At 26.9% G+C, this 12,908-nt stretch overlaps 1 protein-coding gene across 1 annotated transcript in view; it reads left to right on the top strand.

Annotated features, from left to right (window-relative positions):
* Positions 1-207: 207 nt before the first annotated feature.
* Positions 208-12,908, top strand: part of LOC107441150 (T-cell leukemia homeobox protein 1) — a 53,496-nt gene continuing 40,795 nt past the window's right edge. The window contains exon 1 of the mRNA XM_016054306.3: positions 208-1,180. Within this exon, the coding sequence (XP_015909792.1) occupies positions 553-1,180 (628 nt within the window). The 5' untranslated portion in view covers positions 208-552. The remainder of the gene's footprint in view (positions 1,181-12,908) is intronic.

Below are 12,908 nucleotides of genomic sequence, written 5' to 3'. Positions count from 1 at the left end.
AAATTATTGAGGGCGGTGAAATGTTTCTTATGAAAAGGAAAGAAAAACATCACCTATTTGGCTGAGTAGTTTGGCAACCAATTATCCCGAGCCGCCTTCCGTAATCAATTGGTAAGTAGGAAGGAGGGCGGCGCCAACGGCGATCGCCGCCATATTCCCTGTCGCCAAACCCCTTGCGACCAATTGGAAATCGGATTTTGAACAACCACTGGGCGGGACGTTTGCCTGGCCAAGTGCCACCCTCAAAAAGTCCCTACAGTTGAGCAAGTTCTCATAGTACAGAAAGAGCGCGGGGACGTATCGCTGCTTTTTTTACAGCCGGTTTCGTCTATTGTGTTTACGTTGTTTACTTCTCGAAAAACTTATCCAATCTGTCACGTGCTTTTTACTTTTGACATTTAATCGGTTTGTGTAGGGTGTGAAGAATAAAATAATTCGCTAAATCTGTGAATTGATTTGAAGTGCAAGATGCATTTTTTACTAGTCATAGATTTTTCACTGGGTGAAATCGAGCAATGAATGCATTTGAGTTTTTGTCTTGTTTAAATAAACATGCTCTGTGATCGTACTGCTCGCGTCGGAGAGGGCAGGTCCCCTCCTTTAGCTGCCAACGCTATCGATATTGCAAATCCTTCTACAAGAATCGGTGGTGTACTCGATACGGACTACATGGACAATATGACCACAAGACACTCTTCCCCACCTACATCGGAAAATAATTCTTCCTCATCGCCAATCATGCAAGAATCTTCTACGAAACCTAAACTGTCTTTCAGCATCAGCAGGTTGCTCGGTGATGATTCGAAAGTGGACAGTGACAACAACAACAATCATCGAAAAGATGACGGTAGGTCATCAACGGACAACAACAGCGTGCACGGTTGTGATAGCAGTTCGGCACGAACAACTCCGGCGTCTTCAACCGCAGCATCACCAATGATGGTCATTAGTAGTAGTGGGTGCTGTCCTGGACTTAATAACCAACCACCTTATTTTTCGACCAGTGACCTGAAGATGTCAACTATGTCAGGGATGGTTCCCCATTATGACCCTCTTCAAAGTGGAGCAAATGGAACTGTGATAAGGGTGCCAGCACATAGACCGGCACCTTTATCTTACCATACGACTGTCTCCTTTCCTTGGGTCGGGTCCCAAGGTATAGTCAAAGATAGAATTCCAGGTTGGTCATTATTTTTTTGTTCTTTTCTTTTTACTGGTTCCACATTAAATAAAAATAATGCACAAATTATTAAACATTAAAAGTTTAATTATAAAACTAGAAAGTCAAACTGCTTAGGCATAGGAGATACTTAAAGAGCATGACGCATATACTTTTTGAGTATGTTTGTCAAAAAACTTTTATTATAGCTTGTAGAATCTGTCCATTTAACTAAGTATGAAAAAAAAAATGCCATTTCGTGTTTTTGTCCTATATTTTTTGCTGGATCAACGAAAACAACTCTTCAGTCTAATGTGCTTTATGAGACTAATGTTTTTAATCATAAATTATTCAACATTTAATCTTGTTATACTTGGGTACTGACTCAAAGTAAAGATAGAATTCTAGGTTGGTCAATATATTTTTTTCCGTCAAAGCATTTATTTCCATTATTACCTTTTTCTGATTTAATGTAAAAAAAAATAAATAAATAAATAAATAAAACGCTTTAGTTTGAAGTATTTATGAGATTAATATCTGTCATCATAAATTGTGAAACAATAAATACCACGATTTTTTTGCAAGTTTATGTGTAAATAGTTTGTCAAATAGTTTAGGTACAGTTTAAGTATGTGTGTCAAACTACTTTTTATTTTAAATTGTAGAATCTGTCCATCTAATTTAAGTATGAAAAAAATGAGGTCTTGTGTTTTTATTTCTTATTTCTTACTGGTTCCACAAAAACTACTCTTTCAAGTACTTTATGAGATTAATATAGCTAATCAGATATTTTTTTGAAACAATTATTGGGACAATTTCTTTGACAGTTTAATTGTAAAACTAGATAGTTAAACTGTTTAGGCATAATTTTGTTGTTTGTGGAATCTGTGTACCTCATTAATATCTAAAAGAAAAAAATTAATGATTAATTGATTTTTTTTGCAATGACTTTCCTTCATTTAAAGATTTATCTAAGAAATTCTTTTGTTTGTTTTGTTGTTAGTACTGAAAAGCGTATAGTTTCTTACCGTAACCAGTCATTGATTGTTAAATTTGTAACAGTTTGATGCTCATTGTGATTCAAGAAATCTTTTTTTTTTTTTGTTCATCATTTTGTGTTCTCCATTTAAATACCTTTTTTAAATTTTTTTTACTATCATTAAAAATATAACTTACCATAAGTTCTTTCAGTAACAGTTTAAAGTCTTACTATAGGGCTATATGAATAACACTCTTCTTTTACATGCCGACAATTTTTTTGTGTCAATATTGTAATATGAGAAAAATTATAATATCCTTCTCGATGCTGCATAACATCATCGTCGTGAATGCACTCAATACCATATGGGGATAAAATAATTTGTATATATATATACCGATTATAAGAATAAAAGTAATTTAAAAACATCTAAAAATGCAGAGCATTATGCCGTGTATCCAATAGCTTAATATTATTTACAATGTTCTCAATTTTCATTAGATTATATGTTTTACCGACAAATTTTTTAATTTATATTCCTTCATTTTATATTTATTAATTTTAAAATTTTATGCATTTTAAATTTAATGAGGCCTATTTTTTTTTATTTTTTTTCTTCATAATATCTACCTATCAATCTATCTAAAAACAATGAATAATATTTTGTTTTGCAGAATCTCTGTATTTTAAACAAACGTAGGGGCAGAACGATTAATTACAATTTAGAAACAAATATACTAATAATTAGAATTTTTTACATAAAAAATCATTGTAGAAAGAAAGCAGATAACTTGACAACGCTCTGAACAGGTTTGCCAAAAAAGCTCTAACAGCAATTAGTACCTTTGGTTAGTGTCTAATGTTTGTTTAATGTCTAGATGTGCGAGTGTATGTATAAATATAATGGTTCAGACAACACTATTCAAAAAAGCGGGTTATTCAATTGAAAAGGGAGTTTATTATCTAAACTTAAATGCTAAATTTTTACGAAATTTTTCTTTTTAGCGGTATTTAATGTAGAGTATAATGTCTTGATTAAATAAACTCAATCTTTTGATCAATAAACAATTATAATAAAATCTGCTAGTATTGGCATCATAAAACATAAATGTCATTTAAAGTTATATGAAAATAAATCAATGCTAATGAAAAATATAATATAAATAATATATTATTTTATCCTCTGAAAAAATCAGTAATTGAAGAATGTTTTAATACCCGCTTAATTCGCCAATTCATCGAAATTTGTTTCTGTTTTGTATATTTCTTTCATGTATATTTCTTTCATGTATATTTCTTTCAAATGCTTTTGGATTTCTTTTATTTTATTTTTATCCTCGACACTTGAGAAATTCCAAGTTGATTAGCTGATTCTATTTAAGGTATTTTAAAATTTATTTCTAAGACACCTGCCTACAAGATTTCATTAATTCTTAAACTATACTAAATATATATAAACACACTCACTAGATGAAGAGGTATTACTAATTTATTAACTCCATATCTTTCAATTGCAGAGTAAGATTTTTCAGATTCATTTTTAAAGTTAAATTTAACAGTGATAATTATAAATAGACTTTGTACATTTTTAACAAGAGAAAGTAAATCAATCAACAAAATAATTTTAAGTTTTAAATAAACATTATTTAAAGCATTTTGTTATTGGTGCGTCACCATCAGCGTATTATATTACTAAAGATTTTATTATTCCTATTACCAATAATTCCTTAATTCATGTTTAAACTTTGTTTCTTGACGCTAGTTTCAAAATATTTTTAATCGTGATTCCTTGAAAAAGTTCCTAATTTTTAAATAAAATAAATACTGACGCAAGGGGAGAGCATCCTATTACAAACCAGTGATGATATAATACAACTGACAACTAAGTTTTAGTATAAAATCTCATTGATATCTTAATAAATTTCTATAAACTCCATCTATATTTCAGTACATTAACAGTGCACATAACATTACGTTTGCAATCTAATATGCCCAAGCAATCATATGATATTTATGTAATTAATATATTTATACAAACTTTTTTAAATCTTAAATTGCAGATAACGTACAAACCGGCTTCGGCATTTTCATAAAACCATTGTCTCCACAAAATTCTGGTACTCTAAAAACTTACTGATATCTTCGTATCTTATTAGTGATATCTTAATAAACTCATACAAACTCCATCTGTTTTTCAGTTCGTCAACAGTATTCATAAAATTATGAATGCAATAAAATATGGCAAAAAAAATCATATGATATTTATGTAATCAATATATTTATACAAACTTTTTTAAATCTGAAATTGCAGAAAACGTACAAACCGATATCGGCATTTTCATAAAACCATTGTATCCACAAAATTCTGATATTCTAAAAACTTACTGATATCTTCACATCTTATTAGTGATATCTTAATAAACTCATACAAACTCCATCTGTTTTTCATTTCGTCCATAGTAGTCATAAAATTACGAATACAATAAAATATAACTAAAAAAAAACATTTTTATGTAATCAATAGATTTATACAACTTTTTTAAAATCCTAATAATTGAGATAACTCACGAACAAACTTTGTAAATTATCTTTACTATCATTAGTTTCATATTTGCTTTTAACTTGAGCGAAACCACGATTATCTTTTCTATTTTTTGGCATTTTCATAAAATTCTGCACTTTTAAAGTTTTGTATTATTAAAAAACAGCCAAATATTTCATCGATATCATTTTCATTAATATATTTGATAGATATTTGTTCTTTACTACTTTATACTAAAAAATGAATGTTAATATATATATTTTGAAATAAAATCTTTCACGCAACTTTTTGAAAGAAATTTTCAAAAATTGCTAAAAAAAAACAAACATTTCTATTATATTGTAAAATATTAAAAAAATGCACCACTATCATTTTCTTATGTTCCGGATGACTGGTTTGGAAACAATAGATTGACTTTTTTCATAAAATCATTCTTTTTGTTGCAAAAATAACAATAATAATTAAAATGTCCGATCTTTTTAATTATCCTTGACATTTTGCTGCTGAAACAATACAATTTACTTTATTTATTTTTAATTTCACGTTTTCGCACCTGAAAATATTATCAAAATTCACGTAATACAACAAGTAATGACATCGTTACTTAAGACATGAATGCAAAGTACAATTTTCTTATGCTTGTTTACGCATAAAACAGGTATTATTTATTTTTTTATTTTTGCAACATTCAGATCATATTAAATTTCATTATTTCAAATCTCACTTTCTATGAAAAGTAGCATAATATTTCAGACTAGTCTATCTTTTTAATCTTCTTATTCTCAAACAATTATAATGGAAAGTTTTGTTTATTTAAAAATGAATAGTTATCATAGGATAAATCTATTACTTTTCTTGATTGAATTGATCTCGAGGTTGTCAAATAGCATATTGAATGATTTGTAGTTTTTATTTATTTATTTATTTCCTGCCGTTTTTGTTGAACTCTGCAATAATAATATTTTGTTTTAAATGGCATTGTTATCAATTGATGTTGTTGGATGTTTAAAAGTTTCGATAGCTTAAAATTTGGCACAACCATTTTAAATAGCAAACAACAGTTTTTAAATTTCATAAATGTAAGACGACAGAATTTTGATATTAATGTGTTCATACTGTCTAGTAATGGGTAGTAATGATAACACTGCTACCTTAACAAAAATCTTCTTTCTAAGTATTATTTAATCATTTTTCTTTCACCTTTATATAGCGTGTAAGTCTTCGGTGATATTTTTTCTTTTAATTTGTTTTTAATCATTCCATTATTTAGCAAAAAAAANAAAAAAAAAAAAAAAAAAAATCATGAATTTGCCTTGTGATTTATTTTCTATGTACTACTTGAACGCATTTATTTGCGGTGCGTTATATTAAGTTTGTGTTCATAAAATAGAAATTTTAATGGCCTAAACTTTTCTCCCAATGTGCTTTGAATATTTTTTATAGATTCATGTGGCTTATCTCGATGTTTGCTTTGCTGGCAAGCCTTCATGGTAGTTTCTCTTTCATTACTGAAAATCAGGAAAAATAACAGTCTATGTTCGATTTTTAAAAAAAATTGCGATTGAGTTGCCATCTGCTGCAGTTCGAGGATGATTGAATTTTGGCAAATCAATGAAATAGAAAATCGAAACTCCCTCCCCAGAGAGTTATTACTCGGTGAAAATGGGCAATGGTGGTGGAGGGGGGAGGGGACAGCTCCTGTCCGTATGCAAACTCGTTTTTTTTTCTTTCTCAGAATTAGCTTAATGGACATAAACAGTTTCCCTCTCTTGTTCTTCTTAAAAGTTTTTTTTTTTAAATGTTGATTAAAAATGATAATTTTACTTAGAAAATTTATAATCAATATTGTTTTGTTGAAGCACATTTTATTAAGATATTAATCGTAACGGAATGAAAGGATATCTGGATTTGAAAAATAATCAAATTTACTTGGAGAAATTTAAACTTAGGAATTCAGAATAGGCGACACAATAAGTATGAATGAGAAGTAATTTAACTTCTCACTAATGCATGACAATTACCTTTCATCATATTATAGTTCGCATTAGAAATAACTTTCGTCTCACTTCTGTTTATATATTTTCAGAAATTTTGATAAAAATGTTATGATGTATGTCTGGCAATATCTAATAACTCACTAATTTTTTATTTATATTTTTTTTCATTACTTTTAGCATCAAATCAAGCGCGAGCTTGTGAAATGAAAATTGCGAGAGAGATAACTTTTTTCTACAGTAATGGATAAAAAATTATTTTTTCAAGCTAAAAAAGTTGAAGAAACAGAATCTAGCTTAAAATTGCAACAATTTTCGAACTTATGGGAATTTGGAAAAAGCTCTTGTTAAAAGTTATAACTCAAAATGATGTCACATCAAATTATAACTCTGTAATTGCATTTCAGTGGACAGTTGATTGACCAATAGGATTCTTTTTTACCACGAGTTTAGCACTTAATTATTCGCGAACTATTTATCAAATCCTTTTTTTTATTCCACCAAACTCCTTGTACATTTTTCTACATATCTTCATAATTACATAATTAACCGTCATAATTATTTTTCACCACAAGTTTAGCAATTAATTATTCGTGAACTATTAATCAAATCCTATTTTTCTTATTCCATCGAACTCCTTGCACATTTTTCTACATATCTTCATAATTACATAATTAACTTTCATAATTAATTTTTACCACAGGTTCAGCAGTTAATTTTTCGCAAACTATTAATCAAATCTTTTTTTTTTAATTCCATTCAACTCCTTGTACATTTTTCTCCAGACTTTCATAATTACATAATTAACCTTCATAATTATTTTTTACCACAAGTTTAGTAGTTAATTATTCTCGTACTATTAATAAAGTCCATTTTTTTTAATTCCATAGAACTCCTAGTACATTTTACTACAGACCTTCATAATTACAAGTTTCTAAGTCTTACTGATTTTGAGCAACAAAGGAAAAATAAGTTGAGAAAAAAATAACAGAAGAATCAGTGTTAATTTCATTAACAAATATAGCATTTTCAGCATGCCAAATTTTAACTCTGTAGTCTTATTCCAGCGACCTGTAGAGCAGCCCCATGGTATTTTCCCATCAAGTTTAACTGTTAATAGTTCTCAAACTAATTACCGAATGTTCATTTTGCTAATCTTAAGCTCTGCATACTTTTCTACGCAAAGTAATTTCAAATTTCTAAGTATTATAGCTTTTGTGTTGTAAAATTTAATGCAACGTTAAGGGGAACACCCAAAACATTTGCGGCCTTTACGATTTTTTAATATAGAAGAAAAAAATTATGAATTTAAGAAATATCCATTTGACGGGAAAGGCAGAACGCGAAAAATAAAATTCGAAATTTTTTTACCAATAAATAAAATTATTTATGTATTCAAAAGTCGAAAATATTTATATAATTCTTTTAGCTAAATAGTACTAGTACTAATAATATCATTTATACATAACCTATAAAAAATGCTCAGTTAACGTTGAAATTTATTGCTGTTAAAATTACTTTTGTATTCTCTTTTTTCTCAAGATCATTTTCACTCAAACTGCATTCAACGTAAATTTGTTGCAAATTTTTTAATATGACACAAAACTGTAATACAATATGTACTTTCACACAAGACAACATAGTATAAATAGTTTAAGAAAACTTCAAAGTTTAAAATTTACTTCTTTAAAATAAAAACAAACAACTTGATTTATTAAATAATCTTGTCAGTTCTTATTCTTTTTAACACGCATTTTACTTATCATTAAAATATGTTACCCTTTTTATCGTTAACGCCATTTTGAGTGAATTCACAAACGTAAAATATATGGGAGATTTATTACTTATATATAAAGATACAAGACAATAAACGTTATTAAAAGCATTTGTAGCATACTAAATCATACTAAAACTCTTACATGACACTGCTATTAAATGGAGAGAAAAAAGTTAAATTTTAATTGTAAAAGTTGCTCCTAACATGCATTCGCCACCACGATGAAAATATTTTATTTAAAAAAAATTTTAAGTATGTATAAAATGTTGCTTATCTTTATAAGACAAATAATATTATAGATCTTACGAAGAATTAGTTTTTATGCGTATCATATGTATAGTTATGAGATAAAACTTAATTACAGCAGTTTTATTTGAAAGCATTTTTACACATCTTTTTTGAGTTGTAAAATCTTTCGTTTATGGAGAACATAAACCTATATTTCATCGGGCGTTATTGTTAAAAATATGATAACATTTAAACTTGCTGAGTTTTATCATGCATTTTACAATTATTTTTCTTGCGATAAAAGATTATTTACCCAACACAGACATTTTTATTGGGTATAAAAGAATAGTGATCTTATATCATCTTGTATCACCGCAAAAATAACTTTTTTTAAGTCAAGTTTTGTACAAACTGAAAGAAACGTTTTCTTAACATCAATCCTGATAAAAAATTTTATGACGTTTACTTCTTTATCTGTCAACTGTCTTAGTACATATTAATTTGTTTTATAAAATGATTTTTAAATATTTGCAGGGATATTTCAAAAGTCAAAACTTTAAAGTGAGGGGCTTTTAATAGGAGGTTAAAACTGCAAATTATGTTGCTATTGAGCAGTAAATAAAATCAATATATTGGCAGCCTAGTTTAGAGTCAAAATTTTAAAGTGAAGCACTTATTATACTAAATTGAAACTGAGAATTTTGCTTCACTTAAGATACAAATAAAATTAGTATGGTGACAACATATTTTAAGAGTCGAAATTTTAAAGTAAAACACTTTTTTATGGGACATTTAGAAGGAAAATTATGTTGCACTTAAGTGGCAAATAAGCGGTAATAATATTGATAATATTTTTAAATGGCAATAATATATTTAAGAGGGCTATAAAATTTTTAAGAGGCGATAATATTGATAACATACTTTAAGATTGAAAAATGTAAAATGAAATAAATTTTTTAGATGTTTGAAATTGAAAATTATGGCGCACTTAAGCGGCAAATAAAATTATTATACTGACAGCATGTTTTAAGAACCAAAATTTTAAAGTGAGACGTCTTTTATAAGATGTTTAAACAACGAATTATGTTACACTCAATGGGTAAATAAAATTAGTATGTTGGCTTTATAAGTCAAAATTTTAAAAAGTAACACTTTTTTATGAGGCTAAATAGGCGAATTATCATACAACCAAAGAACAAATAAAATCAGTATGTTGACATTATATATTATAAATCAAAATTATTAAGTGCAATAATTTTATATGAAGTTAAATAGGCAAATTATGATACAACCAAGGAACAAATAAAATCAGTATGTTGACATTGTATAATATAAATCAAAATTTTAGAATGTAACACTTTTATATAAGGTTAAGTAGGTGAATTATGATACATCCAAGGAACAAATAAAATCAGTATGTTGACATTGTATATTATAAATCAAAATTTTAAAATGTAACACTTTTATATAAGGTTAAGTAGGTGAATTATGATACAACCAAGGAACAAATAGAATCAGCATGTTGGCATTATATATTATAAATCAAAATTATTAAGTGCAACAATTTTATATGAGGTTAAATAGGTGAATTATGATACAACCAAGGAACAAATAAAATCAGCATGTTGGCATTATATATTATAAATCAAAATTTTAGAATGTAACACTTTTATATAAGGTTAAGTAGGTGAATTATGATACAACCAAGGAACAAATAAAGTCAGCATGTTGGCATTATATATTGTAAATATAAATTTTAAAGTGTAACACTTTTATAAGAGGTTAAAAAGGCGATATATGATACAAACAAGGAGCAAATAAAATCAGTAAGTTTTCATTATATAATATAGATTAAAATTTTAAAGTGTAGCACTTTTATAAGAGGTTGAATAGGTAAATTGGGTTGCAACCAAGGAAAAATAAAATCAATATGTTTGCATTATATATTACAAATCAAAATTTTCAACTTTAACAATTTTATATGAAGGTTGACAGGCAAATTATGTTACACTTAAGTGACTCACCCTAATTCTCTCCTAGAGGTCTGTTAGTGAATCACAATTAAACTATTTTAGTCTTGATAATTCAGATAAAATAAATTGTATAAGAAATGATACTTACTTACAGCTACAATAAAACTGCTATCAAAAGTAAAATTTTATTTTAAAGTTATGTTCTCGTATTTGAAAATGGTATTTAGAAGCCAATATATTACTTTAACACTGAAAAAATATATGGTTAAATTTATCCGTGCATCTGGCTGTATAAGAACACAAAAAATCTTGTAAATTTTTATCGACGTGCTTTAGTAATGATTTTGGTTAAATTAACAATAAATATGGTTTTATAATCTGTGATAAAATTTCAAAAATGTAGTAAAATTTGGTAATTTTATAATGATACATTTGAACATCACATAAAAACCATTTATTCGGTTACTTTTACTTTTCAGGTTTGCATTTTTTTTCTAAATGTGTAGCAATAAAAACGATAATTTTTTAAACCAGAAATTCCAGTAAACTGTTACTATATGAATGAAAATAAACGACCAAATGGATAGTTTAAATACCATTATACTTTGGTTTTATTAGCCAAAATTAAGTTTTTTTTCTTCTTCTCTTTCTTTGTGCATTATTATAATGTAAGTTTTTACATTGTTCAAATTTCTTAGGATATATCATTTTATTTTCTTATAAGCAAAGATTCAAATGCTTAATTATGCGAACTATAATAAACTAAATTCTGTGTTAAAAGGGATTCAACTTTAAAGCATTTATTTCTGTTCACAGTAGTTTATTTCTTTCAAATGTTTTATAGTTTTTAAAATAAGTAACGTATCATTTTCGGTAGATAAAAACTGGCACTGTGTATAAATACAAACTCATAATTTAAAGTGAAATTTAATTGAACTGATTCGAATGTTTGAGGAAAAATCTTTCGAAATTGAATATTTCTGCGAAATAATTTGAAACCACAGTTTATTTGTACATAAAGAATCACTTTCCTATTTTTTTTATGGTGAAAATGGTCACAAGTGCTACATTAGAGCCTCAAAAGTTTTGTAATTGTTAATGAAAACTATAATTAAAAATAATATCAACTAATAATTTTAAAATCTCTTATTAATATTTTCACGCATTTTTTTTCGTGTAAATCATCTTTAAAGTGATCAATATATTTAAAGTAATTGAGGCTTAAAATTATTGTTCTATCTTAAAACGAATAATTGAAAACTCATTGACATAAATATGCTTTTCACATTCTTGAAAGAAGCATGGTTTGAAGCAACAGTAAAATCTAGAAATTAAATTGAAAGTATTGTATTACTGCAATAAAATTATATTTCGAAACAGTTGACTTAAAAGTATGAATGTAATGCCTTTTTGTAGTTCAAGCATATTGCTGATTTCTCATCAATTTATATTCTACTTCATATTCATATACATTTTCAGTTTCTTTTTTCTTTTTTTTTTAACTTTGAAAAGAAGCAAAGAGATTAATTGTATTATAGTAAGGAATTTCTATCTTTTTATAACTTATATTACTTTACACTTAAAATATATCTAGAAGTTTTTTTATCTAAGTATAAAATATTCATTGTCATAACATTTTTAAAATGAATACTACTCTAATACTACATATCTTTCTGAATTTAACTAAATAAACGAAGAAGTTTGAAAGACAAGTTCCACAGTTTATTACGAAAACAATCTATTGCTAGAGTTTAATATCATATTCAATAAATTTTTGTAATTATTTAAACTTTAATGGTTAAAAATCGGATTTAATAAAAATTAATCCATTTGTCTATAAATTTCATCACGTAAAAGTAACAAACCGTCTAAGGAGCTAAAATATTTTTTTTCTATAATACTTCTTGCAATAGTACCATAAGAGTTAGTGCAGTCGTATACAAGCGTCAATAATATTTGTTTTGTTTTGGTGAACAAACAACTTTAACAGTCTAATTTTTTATGTTCTTAAAGTTGTTTACTTTTTATTAGGTAAAACTTTGCATTAGGTTTAATTTTTTAAGAACATTTTAATAACTTTTATTTTTATTTTTAAGAACTTTTGCATCAAAATATTGTTTTAATGCTGAGAATAATTTTAATTTTGCTAAATTTCAAAAGTTTCTTTTTGGCACAGTAGTCAACACATACTAAATTCTTCGATACGATATTGATAGTAAAAAATAGAGCTTATTGTTTACCATAGCAACTAATGCT

Source organism: Parasteatoda tepidariorum, chromosome 2 (assembly GCF_043381705.1).
Source record: "Parasteatoda tepidariorum isolate YZ-2023 chromosome 2, CAS_Ptep_4.0, whole genome shotgun sequence".
In the NCBI taxonomy this organism is placed as follows: domain Eukaryota; kingdom Metazoa; phylum Arthropoda; class Arachnida; order Araneae; family Theridiidae; genus Parasteatoda; species Parasteatoda tepidariorum.
Note: the sequence above shows the minus strand (reverse complement) of the source record. Positions and strands in the feature narration are given on the sequence as shown.